The 18185-nt window shown below is 33.0% G+C and overlaps 1 protein-coding gene across 7 annotated transcripts; it reads right to left on the bottom strand.

Annotated features, from left to right (window-relative positions):
• Window positions 1-998: 998 nt before the first annotated feature.
• LOC131052978 (protein DETOXIFICATION 33) lies at window positions 999-14215 on the bottom strand. 7 transcript variants are annotated; one of them, XM_057987584.2, is made up of 13 exons: window positions 13321-14215; window positions 10867-11408; window positions 10672-10758; window positions 10470-10520; window positions 10136-10374; window positions 9616-9734; window positions 9413-9499; window positions 8888-8998; window positions 5049-5146; window positions 4846-4932; window positions 4657-4735; window positions 4520-4545; window positions 3222-4423 (listed from the first exon to the last, which is right to left on the bottom strand). In XM_057987584.2, exons 1-8 carry the CDS (start codon window positions 13663-13665, stop codon window positions 8993-8995), a joined length of 1476 nt encoding a protein of 491 aa, XP_057843567.2. In that variant the 5' UTR covers window positions 13666-14215; the 3' UTR covers window positions 3222-4423; window positions 4520-4545; window positions 4657-4735; window positions 4846-4932; window positions 5049-5146; window positions 8888-8992. The 7 variants fall into 7 exon arrangements, with proteins under 7 accessions (XP_057843568.2, XP_057843567.2, XP_057843563.2 ...); XM_057987585.2 differs by lacking the exons at window positions 3222-4423; window positions 4520-4545 and adding an exon at window positions 999-1692; XM_057987580.2 differs by having other exon boundaries at window positions 4520-4735.
• Window positions 14216-18185: the final 3970 nt, after the last annotated feature.

Genomic DNA, 18185 nt, shown 5'->3' with positions numbered 1-18185 from the left:
TACCAGCTTAACTCAAAACGGTAAATTATGAGAATATCAATTTTTGTGTAAAATTTGTTGTGAGAATGCTCATTTGACCAAGGTCTATCAACCAAAAGAGTAGAGAAGCTACCGAAAGATATCAGAAGCAATAGCCTTTCAAGAAACGCAACAACAATCTATAGGCCTTCCCAAAGAGGTAAATGTGGTACAATCACAAAGGCTATGTCTCACATATCGAGGAGAAATCCAAAGTGACACACATTCAAAGGGAAACCTTGGCATGCATATAGAGCGAACCACTCAAAATTAAAAATAACTCTATCCTTCGGTCTCACAAGAAGAGAATGGATTGAAGAATTAAATTAGTCACCAAAATCCACATAATCCCCCGAATATCAAAAAACCAAATGCTCCAACTCAGTTAAGTAATTTTACTGTGCACCAAACTTTGATCAAATGCTTCTCACATTAACCACAGATGCTTCAAAATCAATAACAAGATCCAAAACTTACAAAAGAAAGCTAAAGGCTCAACCCAAATTTGAAGCCTTAAATCTCTAGTCCAAGCCTATTGTTAAGAAGCAAAAGCACAACAATACAATTTTCCCAGAAGAAAATCCCAAAGGAAATCTTGAAGAGAATAGACCACAAATGGGTAGACAAAAATTGAAAAGAAAGACGCATCCTCAAGGAATGCCATCCTAAGAAGTCGCTGTTGAAGACAAATACACACTGAACTGGTACTATAATGAAATCTGGCAGAGTTAATGTTTCTTCGTTCTTGAAGATTTTTCTGTGAATTTGCTCAAACTGTAAGTAGAAATCTGGTTTGTAACACCTCTTAAAATAATTTCTAGCAATGTTTCTCTAAGTTTCTAGGACCAGGGAAAGTGGGGACATGGAGCTGCAGTTTTCGGGATGAATTTCCCAAATTTTAATTAAAAATTAAATACAATGTGCTAAGTTTGCAATGACAAATCCCCTCCACTACTAAATTTTTAGGTCGTTTTCATATCTTTTTCTTAAAAATTCCTCTATATACATTTTTAAGCCACAAATAAAGCAGGTTGTCTTGTCCTGAAAAAGGGTGGTTTCCCTTCCAAATCCCAAGTCCAGGATGTCTAGGATGTCGCGTAAACCCCGAGGGATGTCTAGGATGTCCATCCCCATCAAACACTGATTTCTATACATCACCCATGTTCAGATTTTGACATTGTATTTTTTTTAACACTACTTCATGCATTACTTTTAAATCTTTTCTATCTGAAAATCACGCCCAAATTGCATGGCCTGAAGGGAAGCATATTATATTACTGTAAATCAAATCTGCTTTAGGTGAAATGGTTAAATATCCGTGTTAATTGTCACAAAATAGCAATTCATGTCAGACACAATGTGTATATACTTAATAATATGTGTCCATTAACTCAATCACTAAATTCGATCCTGTTAAAAAAACATCCAATTGGTAATGTTTACCATGAATCTGCTTTTGTGTGCCTCTGTAGCTGCCTTCATTCTTCACTACCAAATAGTAAAATTCAATGCCACAGCATAATTCCCAAGAGTTGCTACATGATCTGAGAAAAGCAAAATAGGATATTTTGGCTCTCTCCTTTTGCTTGTGACAGTTTTCCACAAGTCGCATCTGATGTTGCAAATGAGCATTCTTCTGGGAAAGATTTACATGTCATGTAAAAGTTTGAGCACCTGCTTGAACATAAACAAGAAAAAACCCAGTCCAGTAGACAATCCTGCCACTAAAGCAATTTGAGTTCTTTCACTACAAAACACTAAGACGGAAAAGAAGCTCTCCAAACCTTTGCATAGTTTCTACTAGATATTAATCAGAAAGGGCACAATTTTAGTACTCTAAATTCTGACCTGATAAACAACACATATAGCTTAATTTGGAAAGGTGAATATCTAATAATCTGGAGCCTTAAATGAGGAACTTCATATTATATTCAAGCTTCCTAGTGTAGGATCACAGAGGGAAATATATAACAGCACAAAAACAGTCTCTTGGTTTACAATGTAGAATCTAGGTGACACATTTTAGCTCTCAAACCTATATTGCACTCTCAAATAGGGATTTTTTTTCAAATCCATTAATGGTTTATCCGCATTGCATTACTTTTATAGAAATATAATCACTTTATTTTTTAGCCATTGAACTTCTACATATTGCATCAGTCAAGAATTCAAGACCTTTTTTCCAGAGTAAAGAAAAGCTGCTAACCAATACTTCCATTTAAGGTTTGGGTGCACATCAATCATTAATAAAACATTTCTATAGGCTCTAAAAATACAAGGTGTTTGTACAGAGGTGTTTGTACAAACTATATGTTACATTAAAGATTTAAATATGCATGGCTAACAAAAGTAGGTGTCATAACACCATGGGGCTAACGAGTGATAGAGATTTTTCTATTATTAAATATCATTTAGCCAGTGACAAGCAATGAAATTTAGAATAACAATTTAAGTCTATTAAGCCAAAAAAATCTTTGATAATATCATTTTGGAATCAAAATGCAAAATGTGATTATGATCAATTGATCAAATTCCACTTAATAAGTTACAGATGACTTTCTCGTTGCAGGACTGATAACTACCTTCTAATGTAATGCTCATAACATTCCAATTTATTACACATTGACTTGAAGTTCGTCCATGGATTGCATTTTCACTTATTACATTTTTGACAAATTCCACTTTTTACAGTGGTCTAACTGTTATCACAAAAGCTTGCACCCTTGCTGAGTTATCAACTCAACAACCTTGTGAAACATGGAAACAACCCCGAAGTGTGGGACTTTGCGCAAGGGGATTGAATCTCCGGAGAAGGCCGGCTTTCTTCTCCATCTAGGTGCAAGTATTGAACCAACTCAACACCTCAAATTTTACTTATAAACTACCCTAACAGCTTACAGAGGAAAAGGGAAGAGAGAAATGGTTAAAATGAAAGGAGGTGATGCACCAAGATAAGAGATTGTTCCTCTCCCCACCCGAAATGGCACAAGGAATCAACTGAAATACCCAAGAGATGAACAAACTTCAGTTGCATGAGTGACCCAAATGCATGTATGGAGGTTAAAATTTGCTAAGTGTGAAGAGGGGAAAAGGATTCTCACAAGTCACACTCAAAAAACAAGTTAACACAGCATATATGGAGAGAAGAGCCACAAAACATACACCCATGATGAAGGTAAGGAAATATACACAGCATGCATAAGTTGAAGGAAGGCAAGAATGTAATTTCAGTTCATTCAAAGGCCAAAGGCCAAACTTACAGTTACAGATTTGCAAAAATAATTACAAGTCTTCAAGAGAAGAGAAAGAGCATAGGAAAGCTCAAGGCAATAGGGAGAGAACCCTTTACAATGAGGCTTAACAGCCTTTATATAGAAAAATGGTTACAAAGGTGATCATGACTCCTGTATGTCAATCTGGAAGTGCAGGGAAGTGCATGCACTTGACCTCAATACTTGCAAGCAACTTAGCCATACCCACAAAGGCAACTCTGAGAAGGTGGTTTGACTGACCTTCCAAAGTCAAAGTATGCAGACATGACATAAGTCACCACAACAAGCATGGCCCCGTACCTCCCTTGATGGAAATCCTGCTAAAAACATTAAATGCACCCTTATAGTTCCACAAAAGAAAGTACATAAGTCACCAAAACTGTCGGAGCATATAAAGCCTTGAGTGTCGATCACGCCATCTGGAAGTGTCGCCAGTCGGAAAGAAGTCCGGGGACTTTGAAAGCTCGGGTTCCCGAAGTGGGGAAGACAAGGAAAGAACTTCGAAACCTCAGGGTCCCAGAGTTCTAGAGAAGGAGAAAGGAGAGCAGCAAGGAACTTCGAAACCTCAAGGTTTCGGAGTTCCGAGGAAACTAGAGAGAAAAGGCAAGGAGGGAAGGAACTTCGGAAGGGTTCCGGAGTTCCGGAGAGAAGAAAGGGAAGCAAAGGAAGAGAACTTCGGAACCTCGGGGTTCCGAAGTTCCGGAGAAAAGAAGGAAGAAAGGCTAGGAGGGAACTTCGGAGAAGGCAAGGGAAAGGAACTTCGGAACCTCGGGGTTCCAGAGTTTCGGGAACTAGGAGGAGGCAAGGAAAAGGCGGAACTGCGCAAAAGAACTTTGGAACCTCAGGTTTTTGGGGTTCCGGGGAAGGAAGAAAAGGCCAAGAGAGGAACTTCCTCCGGACAAGGCAACACTTCACACTTCATGATTCTTCTGCTTTGTCTTTAATCAACTAGGGCAGCACCGGTCCATAGATCGTATCTCTGATCGGTTCTTACTGATGGACCAAGGGTGTCATAAAATGACAACACTAACCTTAATCAACAAGGAGAGGGCCTCAATAATCACCAAAATATCCTTCTTAGGCCCCATGACAACTATTGGAATTGACCTAATCAACAACTAGCATCCACAAGGCTACACAAAACTCACATTGTTATATTAGCATTTAAAAAAAAGCAAAGAAATGAAAATAATAATATCTAAACAAGAAATAAATGATAAGAGCGTCACCTGAAAAAGTCAGCTTGCTGTGAGCTCTGAAATTTACAACTATCAACTCAAATCAAAATGCAAAACCCACTTTCCTGTAAAGAGCATTTTCATTAATTACTACTACTAGATTTACAGGTTATCATTAATGCATTTACCTCAAATCAGAAAGAAGGTAAGGCATAATTCATTTAGAGGACAGACGAGATCTTCCTGATACTTTGAAACGATCTTTGGCTGCATTAGCATGTTCATATTTATCAATGCGATACATAAGTATGTTATACACATACCCAACAATAAGCAACCCTCATAACCTTAGCTTCAAAATTGCATATATTAAATACCTCTTTATCCCAAGCAGTCCGGTGAGTGTTGAATGCAAGTATCAATATCTGTGATGAAGTCCCAACCAGGAGTCCCATCCAAATTCCCTGAGATAAAAATCGAAACATGGGATTACATCAATGTGGTTTCAGCACAATTAAATTGGTGCAAACTATAGCAGAGTTTTTTCTTTGTTTCTTTTCTGACATAGAGACAGACTAACCTTCACTTGGAGATTGCACATGAACCCAAGAAGAGCACTAATAGGAACACCAATAAAACAATAGCAAACTATATTCACTTCAGCGCCAACTGCTACTCCTGAATAACAGAACATTTTTTCAATTAGCTGATATCTTCCTTTATAGATTAGATATGGAACTAATTAAGTTGCAAGTGGTACAAAAACTGTAAAAATAAACCCAATCCTAATTCATTAATTAATAATAATATTATTAAATATAATTATTAGAAATAAATCATGATAGATATTATTAAATGATATTATATTATTATATTTAAAAAATATATAATATTGAATATTATTCTAATTATTAGTAATATTATAAAACACTATTTTAAATTATATTATAATTTATATTTAATATAATAATAATTTTATTTATTAATAATATAACAATAAGAGTCGGTCTCTTAATAAAGCATTTCCATAGGCTCCAGAAATATAAAGATGTTTTTGCATACTGTGTTACGTTAAATATGCACGGCTAAAACAAGTAGGTGTCATAACGAGTGCTATATAGATTTTGCTATTACTAGCACCAAAAATGCAGATAATAAAATTTAAATAAATTTTAATATTACTATAAATAATAGGAAATTGAAGGTAAAATTTAAATAAATTTTAATATTACTATAAATAAAGACTTACACTCATTTCAACTAAAAGAATAACATATAAGTAAATTAAATGAAGTACTATGCTACAATTTCAATTGTACAAGTGTTGTTTCTAAGGTCTAAATTGAACATAATAATGGATGATATCTACTATGGATGAAATCTAAAATCTAAGATGACACTTTAAACTATTGCAACTTCTAGAACATCTTTTTGGTTCTTCTTTGGTAGAACATCTTTTTGGTTCTTCTTTGGTTGGTAAAACAATAGAAGGAACAATAAAAATTACAAATATATGTATTATGAGTGCAATAAAATTCATTAACATGGCTTCAAAACCATGTCTATATTTAACCCTAAGCTATCAAGGAAGCTAAGCTTCTCCAACAACCAAAGCTATCATTTATTTGTGTAACTAAGGAAATATGTTGGCTCTACGGCAGGCTTAATTATCATGGGCACTTCAAAGGAAACGGAGTTACTTGTATAGCAAACAAGCAAATAGTGGCAAGGCCCAACCATGAATGCCAAGTATATAGATTTTTTACAATTCCACTTTCAAAATGGTATTTAGAAGCAACATAAATGCCAACAACTCCTAACACTAAATCAATCAGATGTAAGAATAACTATACTACTTTTTTTAGAATAAGAATAATGGAGCATAGAAGCTAAAAGGGACATCCATCCTATCTTTTGAATAGTAAAAATACAGTTCTTTTTTACAAACTATTATTTCTATATGGTAGGTGAAGCCCCTAGCTCATTAATGGACGAATTGCTAACAAGAAAAAATGGAATTAAATAGCTTGTAGCTATTAAAAAATGAACTAATTTCTTCCATAAGCATAAAGGGTAGTCAAGCACTGATTTCAAGCAACAAAAGTTGAATGGAAAGGTGAGTTAATGCTATGTTGGGCAAGGGGAATCTCCTCAACATCCCCGTTACATGAGAACTTTATTCATTAGCATACATTTAATCAATAGGAGTGAATTAAAAATTAAAAGTGCAACTTGTCACAGGGATCATCTTCAAATTATTTAAAATGCACTCATCAATTCCTACAAGGAGGAAAAGTCTATCAACCACACTATAAAGAAATGACTCTATATGAATTTATATGGCTTTGCTCTAGTAAGAATAAGCAAATAATTAAACATAGAATTTTAGAAAAGCATGATTTTAATATGACGAAGGCTAACAAGCTTTTGAAGCCTCTTTTAACATATTTGGCTTTTGCAGATGATAAAAGAACCAAAGACATATATGTTCTACTCTTATTATGAGAAGTGACAATCTCTCTTTCTTTTTGAACAGGCCAATCATTTTGAGATTGTTGTGGAAAATTGAATATCAGGCAAAGGATCGAATCTCTACAAACTTAGATTATGGATAAAGCTTGTGTTCTTTGACTCTTACCAAGTACATTCCTACAAATCTATATTTGGTGAGACACATCTAAGCGCACTGGTTCTTAGATCTCATTTTTCATAGACTAAAGATGAGAAATTGTACTTGCTTTAAGAGGCATACATTTGGTAATTCATAGAACCCATTCAACTGGGATCCATTTGTTGGCTAACGAATTATAGATTTTTCCGGTAAAGCATAAAATGTGCATTCACAAATCCTCCATCCGGGGACTTGAAATGACACTATAAAATCCCAAAGTCAAATCATGTCAATAAAGAAGTTTCAAACGGGCATTTAAAAACTAAGCAATAAAAACCATACAGAATGCAAAATCATAAGAAAACAGAAAAAGTTTTAAATCAAAGAGCTTCACTGATAAGGGCATGCCACCAGTTCGAAGTCGTTTCAAGGGTACGTTCCTACCATCCCTTTAAATGATATAAATCATCAACGCTTTTAGCCATTTAAACTGATTGTAGATTAAGGAAATAAAAGAGAAGCTAATACATATTCCTCGTGTATATCTTCAGATCCAAATTGCATCCCATTTGCAAGCTTTAGGATGTCTGTTACAGCATATCTAGGATGTAATCATAATTAATAATTCTCATTTTACACCAATATTTATAGTCTGCAAAAACTTGACTGCTCAAAGCTTGCTACCATATACCTTTTTTTCAATTCACGCAGCTTGTGCCCACCTCACTTCTTTATGGGTACATAATCTGGACCTAGTAGAAGCTTATGCTATTTTGCAGGAGGTGGTTCCTGCCACTTCTTAATTTTCTTACATATTTCTCCTCGTATGTTTCGACCAGCCTTTCTAATGAGGTCAGCTGCAAGTGTAGATTTTGCAGCCATTAATCAACATGCATGTATTCTAAAAGAAGGTGGTGTGCTTTGGAAAATCTCTGTTTGTGCAATATAACCTACACGAAATTGAGAAGTTGATGTATTAGCAATAGCCCACCAAAAAATTACTATTATCACTGAAAATCCAATTGTCATGGGTGGTGCTTCTGCAAATGAAAAGGAGGCCATTTCTGCAATTGAAGGAGCGAAGAGTTGTTTCAAAGAGCTTGGACTCTCTTCTCCTCTGGTATTTTTTTATAGTTGAACCGCAAAGTTAAATTTCCACCATTTTCGGCATTTTCTCCTTCGCACCGACCACGCAAGTGTGCCATACCGATTTGTTAAGACGTGTGCAATTACTGTTTTTCTGGAAATTAACCTATTTTCAGGCCGTTTATATTTTGCCATTCACCCGAAGACTGTTAAACGATGGACTAAGCCTGTTTTCAGGCGTGAGACAGGTACAACGGGAAGTTGTGGACAGGTAAGTCCACTTAAAACAAAGCCTATCGGCTAATTAATTATCATTTAGCCAGTGACAAGAAATGAATTTTAGAACTAAGGTGAGATAACACTATTAAGTCATTAAGACTGAAAATTATCATTTAGCCCGTGCTAAGAAATGAATTTTAGAACTTAGGTGAGATAACACTAGTAAGTCTATTAAGTCAGAAAATCTTTAATAGCATCATTTTGGAATTAAAATGCAGAATGTGGTTATGATGAATTGATCAAATTCCACTTAATAAGTTACGGATGAGTTTCTCGTTGCAGGTCAGATAATTACCTTCAAATATAATCCTCATATATTCCAATTTATTACACATTGACGTGAAGTTCGTCGATGGATTGCATTTTCACTTATTACATTCTGTCAGAAATTGCCTACAAAAAGAGATTCTGTGGATAAATTCCACTTTTTACCGTGGTCTAACCTTAATCAACAAGGAGAGGGCCTCCATAATCATCAAAATGTCCTTCTAAAACCCCATGACAACTATTGGAATTGACCTAATCAACAGCCAGCATCCACCAGGTACCTATATCTACACAGTACTCACATTGTTATATTAGCATTTAAACAAGAAATAAAAATAATAATATGTAAGCAAGAAATAAATGATAAGAGTAACACTTGAAAAAGTCAGCTCGCTGTGAGCTCTGAACTTTAGAACTATCAACTCAATCAAAATGTAAAACCCACTTTCTTTTAAGGAGCATTTTCATTAGTTATTACTAGTAGATTTACAGGCTATTATTAATGCATTTACATCAAATTAGAAAGAAGGTAAGGCATAATTCATTTAGAGCACAGACGAGATTTTCCTAATACTTTGAAACGATTTTTCAAAGAATTAGCCTCTACATATTTTTCAATGAGATAAATAAGTATGTTATACATATACCCAATAATAAGCAACCCTCATAACCTTAGCTTCGAATTTGCATATATTAATTACCTGTTTAGCCCAGTCTGTCCTGTAAATGCTAAATGCAAGTATCACTATCTGTGATGAAGTCCCAACCAGAAGTCCAATCCAAATTCCCTGAGATAAAATTGAAACATGGGATTGCATCAATGTGGTGTCAGCACAAATGAATTAGTAAAATCTATAGCAGAATTTTTTTTTCTCTTTTTTTCTTTTCTCACACAGAAACTAACCTTCACTTGGAGATTGCACTTGAACGCAAGAAGAGCACTAATAGGAACACCAATAAAATAATAGCAAACTATGTTCACTATAGCCGCATAACGTTGCCATCCTGCACCAACTGCTACTCCTGGATAACAAAACATTATTGAAATTAGAAGATATCTTCCTTTGCAGATTAGATATGGAACTAATTAAGTTGCAAGTGGTACACAAACTGTAAAAACAGAAACAAAAGTAATCAATGCACCCTAGGGCTGACCCAAGAGTAAAAGAGCACAATCTTCATCCAGATGGCAGATGCAAGAATTTTATGGAAACAATAATCCAACTGGCTACACAACAAATAGGAATTTCAAAATTCAATAGCATAGCAAAAGGTAAACAAATGCATTAATGTTGATGTATGGTTTTGCAATGCATTGATAGATGCTTCTTTCTAAGACCTTAAGGTTATTTTATTTTGGAACTCAATGTACATTAAAAGTATTCACCATCATGAAACAAGGAAGAATATCCACGGCGAATTACCTGAAAAAACTGGTTGAGCACTATTGATAAGCAGTGTAAATGCGAGTAATATTGACAACTCATACACCATGTGACCAACAATGGCATTGCTGGTGAAGATGGATGCTATATCATGTCTAGCTATGATAATGCAAGTGAAAAATATAGTCCCAAAAGTCATCGCTATGCCTAGACAAACATAGGCAGCAAATAGCGTACGTTTTGGACGCCCAGCTCCTAATTCATGTGATATTATGACACTGCAAATTCACAGGCAGGGTGTAAAGTGTTCATTTGGAGATGAAAGATAAAGAATTGACTGTCAAAATGTTGGTAAATTTGTAATTTCACAAACCTTGTTGCAGCACGGCTATTGAACATCATGAGTAATTCATATACACTTAAACTGCACAAGTATAGATATCAGCCCAATGCAGCACTTGATGTAAACAAGTTTCAATCTTAACAATATTAGGGAAAAGCTAGAAAAAGATGGAGGTGATTTTGTGATTCCAAATTGAACGCAACAGGGACAAAAGTGTGAGATTCTGTAATACCATATAGAAAATGAATCCACTGCGATTGCTGGATTTTTCAGGATTCCAGCTAAAATAGCCAAAACTCTATAGTACCAGAGCTCAACACTGCATCAATTGCAAAATATAAAAGCCATTATACTCATAAGAAATCTTTGAAATGTGTAGAGTTCTAAGGAAATATCTGAGCTAATTTGAAAGCAATTATATACAGACCTTGCCATCACAGCGGATGAAGCTGTAAGCTTTAAAAAGCTCCAAACGTCGTGGAAGATATCAACTGAGAACCCAGTCCATGTGTCTGGGAATGGTCCAATCACAACATATAAAAGCTGTCCTATAACTACTAACCACCAGGATGCATTCAAGGCCATTGCCAACGCAAGAAGTCCAAACCCAAGTTTAGTGATTAGCAACCAATTCAAGAAAAGATGACAAGCCAATGCACCTGCACAGATCGCAGCCTGGACGATGACTTTTCGTTGTGATTGGAAGAACTTCTGAATAGGAAAATAGTTTGCATATGCAAATAGTTGAGGAAGGGACCAAAGGGCAAACTGTCCAGTCAGGTCAGCCACCTGGTCTGATTGCCCCAGCAACTTTAAAAGAGGTGTTGCAAAAATATACACTAAACTGAATAGAAGCGCAGTTGCATTCATTACTATAAAAGATTGCTGCAGGTAAACCCCAAGAAGGTTAAATTTCTTTGCACCAAATGCTTGACCAGACAACGTCTGTTGCGCACTTGCCATCCCTGTCTGCACAATATTTCTCGAATCAGATTTAAAATGATCTCAAAATTAATTATGATAACAAATTATTATATTGTTTTGCATCATTTTTTAAAAAACGGGAAATTTACTACCCATGGTTTGACAAAAGCATGTCGAATTGTCGTTGGTCCAGTTTAACATTTTGCAAGCCTCAATACAGCAAAGCTACCTTTACCAGGTTCTCACTCCAGCACGCCCATACCTATATATGGGTCGAACAGGGTTCGAATCCTGGACCAGGTACTCGTTAGAAAGGGCCCAATTTGCCCCAGGTACAGGCAGGGTACCCCACATGCAAAGAAAACCAAGGTTCACTCCTCAAAATAAGGAGAGTCTACATTTTGTTCGAAAATAGCCAAAAATAAGGAGAAAGAGATGTCTTAAAATTTATCAAACCTCTATCTCCTTAAAAATAAATTCTGAAGCCCCCCCTCACCTTTCATTGTTTCTCATCAAGCTAGTGTTAAAAGTTTCCAACCTTAGGGTGGGGTTTCATGCTGCTGAGATTTTTTAATTTTTTAAGATTATTTTAAAGCAGGTTCTATGAATTTTGTAGTTTATTTCAGACTTAAAAGTTTAAGCTCAGAAATTTAAGAACACTAGTGGTCTCATTCATTTTTCATTTTGTTATTTAACATATTCAATTCACATGAATAAACAAATATTAAATGAAAAAAAATCTAGGGAACAATTTCTAGCCCCCATCTTTTCCACTGCTCAAATCTACAGTCCTAAAAAATAGAGGCTACTAGTTTTTAGATAATTTTGTTTATTTAAATGTAATTTTATACCAGAATCATATCAAACTTGGCTATAATATTATCACAAAATGACTAGTATGGCCATTGAAAATCTATGGGCAGAAGTTCATATTTTTCAATATCCATCAAGATCTAAGAATGATTCCATGAACTGACTAGCTTCTCAGCTAAATGTGAAATACTGTACTCCTAAAACATTAAAAATGGAATGATCTATAGCAGGAATGAAAACTGCTCCAGAAATTGCTCCAGAAATTGTTTAGATATTAAAAAAATGCAAGAGCAGAGTCTCAATTAAATGTATGAAGTTTCTACAGTTTATGATAGTTTGTTTAGATAATTTTTGGATTTGATCGTTCTATGATCCATCATCGGAATGACAGAAAAAAAATGAACATGATCCAAAATATTGATGAAAAACATTTAACATGATCAAATTCAAAAATCATCTAAACAAGTCATAATCTCAGATCCCAGGCCTCATAATCTCAGATTCCAAGCCTCGGTAAAATTACTGAAATAGTGGAATGAATGGCACAAGCAAAATCAGTACCCATAGAGTTTCCAGCGAATACTACTAAATTGCTAATCACCTCTTCAATTCTAAATTCGCGGAATCCAATCAATAGAGGTCATAATAAGATGAACACTAGCAGCAATCAGCAACATGTATTTAAGTAACTGTCCTAACGGAAGGGAAGGTGTAAAAGCTCAATAATTTTGATTACAATTTACAGTTATGTCAAGTGAGTTAAAATGCTTGTGACATCATTTTAAAGATAACAAAAGCCCCAATTCCCAGATCATATATGAAAAGTTTTGACATGGCCCTGGAATCAGAGACTGTATCTCTGTGCCTATTCTGACCAAAATCAGATATTAAGTAGAATAACAGATGTCCTACAACTAATGCAATAAACTCTTATACAATATAACTGGCAAATCATCTCCAATTCCCACATCATATATGAAAAGTTTTGACATGGCCCTGGAATCAAAGACTCTATCTCTGTACCTATTCGGACCAAAACCAGATATCAAGTAGGATAACAGCAGTCTCACCTATAATGCGATAAACTCTTATACAATATAACTGGCAAATCTTTCAAAACAATTGAATAAGGCTGGTTACGTACCATAAGCCCAAAGGAGATTCCCCCAATTGTAATAGTAGCCATGGACACGGCAGCAAGTTCTACAGTGCCGAGTTTGCCAGCATAAGCTTGAGTGACAATCCCTAAGGCATAGGTGGATACCCTGTTAAATCCCACAGGAGCAATCAAGCTCAACACCTTTTTGGACTCCTTCCAGATTTCCCAAAAAGATGTAGGGACGTAGTCTTCCAGAGAAGGCACTTCTTGCTGGCATTCCTCAAGGTCAGATGGTACCACAAGTGGGATGTCTTCCGGACAAGGCACTTCTTGTTGGCATCCCTGAAGGTCAGATGGTTCCAAAAGGGGGGTTGTGGGAGATTTTTCCATTACTAGGCGGGAAAATCTCACAGTTTCCACTGCTCAATCTCAATAACCCAATCAATTAGGCTTCTAGAGATGATGATTGAACAGTACCCACTTGAATATTTATGAAATTATAAAACTATCTCAGCACCCACATGGAATAAGATACCATTAATGATGATTCACAGTACCCAAATTGGATGTTTGTGTAACAATGGAGTTATTTCAAAACCCTAGAATACCAGAAATGATGGCTCAACAGCAGCTCAATACCCATTGGGATTAGGATATTAGAAATGAAAGACAATAGACAATTGCAAGTATGTGGAACATTATAAGTATCTTATAGCCGCACAGATTTGAATTCCTTCAATGATGCTTGGACACTACGCATTTGCACGTTTCTTAAAAAGACAGACGGATGAATAGATTAAAGCTTTTAATCAGATTTACAGGCTTAAACAATTTCTATTTAGTAAACAAATACTAGCGTATAATTTTAGATATTTGGCATAAATCTTGCTTAAAACCCTACTGTTTGAACTAGCCTACCCTATGAAAGAGCGCGCACGCGAAACTGAGATCAAATAATTCACGGCATCTGATATTTATTTTTATTTATGTTTTGAACTATATTAGGTTTTATTAATTGGTAATAACCGACTGAAACAGATTTTTAAAAAGAAAATTTGCAAATTTTTATTTATTTTTAAAAAAATATCATATGGTTTAACAATTTTAGACAGAATTTTATTTAATTGAATATAGTTGAAAATAATAAATAAAAGAATAGTAGGGAAAAAATAGAGTTGCAATAAGAAGAATAAAGCTAGAAGTTTTTTAATTTAATGACTTTTTCTAATTTTATTTATTAATTTTATTTATGGCATTTCATAATGAAAATTACTTTTGTTTTTAAATAGTTGTGGACCAATCTAATGTAATTTGTTTTTATTAGTCTAGAATTATTGAAAGGTGAAATAGAGAAAATGAGAGAAATTATGATTAAAACAATTAACAATAAAATAAATAAAAATTTATATCTATTAGTTTTCAAAACATAAAAATTAAATTAGTTAAGATATTTTAAATTAAGAAAAATGATATTCAATAAAAGACAATAAATTATAATTATATTATTTTATTTTTTATCTATTTGTCTTATAGGTTACTTAAGAAAAGTTATATTTGTGCAAATTCTTATGTCTTTCATTAATTTATAGTTAAATGCATTCATGACAAACATAATGATTAAATTGTAACATATTTAGATCCTTAATTGTCATTTGTCATTCTCTTTTTGATTAACATTGCAACATAATTTTAAATTTTGTTAAGTTAGACTCTTAAATTAAATTTTAAATAGCATTTAGAAAAAAAACTTTGAAAAATTTTCAAGAGTTTCATTTCTCATTTGTCAAATGATTTCATGAAATTTTATTATTATATTAAATTGTATTATATTAATGGTATTGACAAATTAATTGTTATAACAACATATTACTTCAAATCACACTATTACTTGCTATTATAATATTCTTTCAAAACAAAGATTATGTAACAACATTAAAATTAAGTCAAACAATTAATTAAATGAATTGATTTTATTTTTTTAATTATCAATTTTGTAAATATTAATGTAAAAAAATAATAGTACACATCTTTTTAATTTGCATGAAAGGAAGTTAAAACTTAATATCTTCTTTTACTAAGATTAATGAATTTAAGATATTATACTATTTATGTTTTTACTAAAATTTAAATTTGCAAGATAATATTATATTCTTAAATGCAAATAATTTGAATGTTATTTCTTTTTATTATTAATATTAAGAAATGTTAATAATAACAAGATAGAGTCTTCCCACACGTAATGTGGCAGTTAAAACACATTATTTAAAAATAATAATAATAATAAAAATATTAATAAAAAATCCTATCTTCTATCATAATTTAATATTTTCAAAATAAATAACACATAAAATTTATAATTTGAAATAATAGACATAATTATTTTAAAAGTAAATAAAGGTAAATAAATATGTTTTGAAATACAAATTCACTTATAATTTGAAATAATAGACATAATTATTTTAAAAGAAAATAAACGTAAATAAATATATTTTGAATAGACATAATTATTTTAAAAGAAAATAAACGTAAATAAATATGTTTTGAAATACAAATTCACTAAAGTAGCCCACATACAAATTAAAAAAAAATCATAGTCAATACGTACGTAGACTTAATAAAAATTTAATCTGTTGTAGTCAAATTTAAATTAATTCGATGGACGGTGGTCATTGACTTAGTGATAGGTAATATGGTGGATAGGATAGGTAATATGGCGATACTAATTTTGAAAATTCCTTAGCCTAGTGATAGGTAATATGGTGGACTTCATTTCAGCTGGCAAAAAGTACGTCATATTGCTTCAGCAAATCACTATGCATGACTTCATTGGATGGGAGACAATTTGTATTCTAAAACGATCTACAATTAAAAGTCCTGACTACCATTGGAATGACGGAGTGCATGACTCAATTTAGTGGTAGAGCATCTGTCTTATTGAGACTTGATTTAGTTGTTGAGAATTTGTCAAATTGAAAAAGAGTTAATAATTGGAATGAGGCGTGCATCACTTGATTTACTAATAAAAAAGAATTTTCATTTTTGAATTGACTTGATTTTAGAATTTTCTTTTGGTTTCATCATTAAAAACAACAATATAGCAAATAAGAGACAGTGCGTCAAGTTCATGCGTCAAGTTCTTGTCAATAGTGTCGAAGGAGAGGGGGAGAAAGAGAGAGAGTTGAATAGAGAAATAGAGAGGGGAAGTGAGAGAAATTGAGAGAGAGAGAGAGAGAGGGGTATGGATAGAAAGGGATATATGGATATTGTTGTCCCACGTCCAATGATTGGCATACACTTTATTTTATTCATAGAATAGAAAAAGAGAGTATGCGGTTTAAGAAGTTTAGTTATTCGTGAATGTTGCTATCATTTTATTTTAGTTTTAGTTTAAATTTCATTGGATAAATAATTGACATGAAGTAATTAGGTCATCTTTGTGTGCAATTATGCCTCTGTAGCATTATGGTGTCTTACAACTCTATCCTTTACAACTTATTTTCAACTTGTGATATATAGAGAAGTATTTTTATGGGCTCTAGGGGCTTGTTGCAAAGAGATTGAACATTAAGATTTTTTCGATTGCATTCAAACCCCACAAAATATTAACTATATTATACTTAGAAAGAAACACTTAACAATGATACTCTACAACCCCTAAACCACTTCATTTGCTTGTTTCTACCTAATTTTATTGTATTTGATGAATGAATTATAATAATTAAATCTATCTTTTCTCCTAGTTTAAAAATATACAACATATTTATTAGATTTGAATGATGTAGCAAATCAATCATCTACATGAGATAAATAAAGAAATATATACTTATAATATATATTTTTTAAATCAATTTAATTGAAATAGAAATAAAAATAAAAAAGAAAGCATGTTTTAACTAATTAAAAAGAAAAATTAATAGTCAATACAATGACCTTAATTATTATTTATTTAACTCTTAATGAGAATTTATTTTTAATAAAATCTATTTTCTAAAAATTTATTTGTTTTCACTTGAGAAACTTCCTATGTCCTTACTTTACAACCCATATCTACTGAGAATAGATCTTCATAGACTCTTAGTTTTCAAAAAGGAAAAAAATGGAAATCCCTAATAGAAATATTGAATTATTTCCCAAATGCTATCGTAATATATATATATATATATATATATATATATATATATATATATATATATATATATATATATATATATATATATGTATGTATATGTATATCTACATATATATATATATATATAATGAATATATGTGTGTATATATCTACGTATATACATATACATATATGTGTGTATATATCTACGTATATACGTAGATATATACACACATATATTCATTAATATATATATATATATATATATATATATATATATATATATATATATATATATTGTAGACACCTAAAAATGGTCAACGCTTGCGGAGTCATACTTTAACATTTGCGCATTGCCTCATTTTAGGTTTTTGCATCGCATTAACATTTCTCCTATGATTCGCACTTGGTTTTTATCATTTGTGAGCATTGAGTCATTCTTCTACATTCTTCATTCATCTTTCTCTCGAATTTGGTCTTGTCGACAACAATCTCCAGTCATGATTTTAATCAATCTTATCCTATTGCATCAATGTGCGTGTTTATTTGTCATCATTTTGGACATCGTCAATCCTAATTAGGGTTTTGTCCTCCTGTCAATCTTGCGATCGATTTGTCATCGATCGTTGTCCTCTTGTCAATCTTGTCCTCTGGCGATCGATTTATCATCAATCCTTATCATTTTCAATCTTGTCGTTTGACGATCGATTTGTCATCGGTCGTTGTCATGTTCGATTTTGTCAATCTTGCGATCAAATTGTCATCGATCGTTGTCCTCTTTTCAATATTGTCGTTTTGCAAT

This window comes from Cryptomeria japonica, chromosome 8 (assembly GCF_030272615.1).
Source record: "Cryptomeria japonica chromosome 8, Sugi_1.0, whole genome shotgun sequence".
In the NCBI taxonomy this organism is placed as follows: domain Eukaryota; kingdom Viridiplantae; phylum Streptophyta; class Pinopsida; order Cupressales; family Cupressaceae; genus Cryptomeria; species Cryptomeria japonica.
The sequence above is the reverse complement of the archived record's forward strand: the minus strand, read 5'-3'. Positions and strand labels throughout refer to the sequence as shown.

What these genes read in the sequence shown, in the direction of transcription:
- LOC131052978 (XM_057987585.2), bottom strand. Translation starts at nt 13,665, where the DNA reads ATGGAAAAATCTCCCACAACCCCCCTTTTGGAACCATCTGACCTTCAG. An exon ending in TCATCCGCTGTGATGGCAAG is followed by an intron (nt 10,759 to 10,866) that starts GTCTGTATATAA and finishes CAATTGATGCAG; the next exon opens with TGTTGAGCTCTGGTACTATA. An exon ending in AATAGCCGTGCTGCAACAAG is followed by an intron (nt 10,375 to 10,469) that starts GTTTGTGAAATT and finishes GTGAATTTGCAG; the next exon opens with TGTCATAATATCACATGAAT.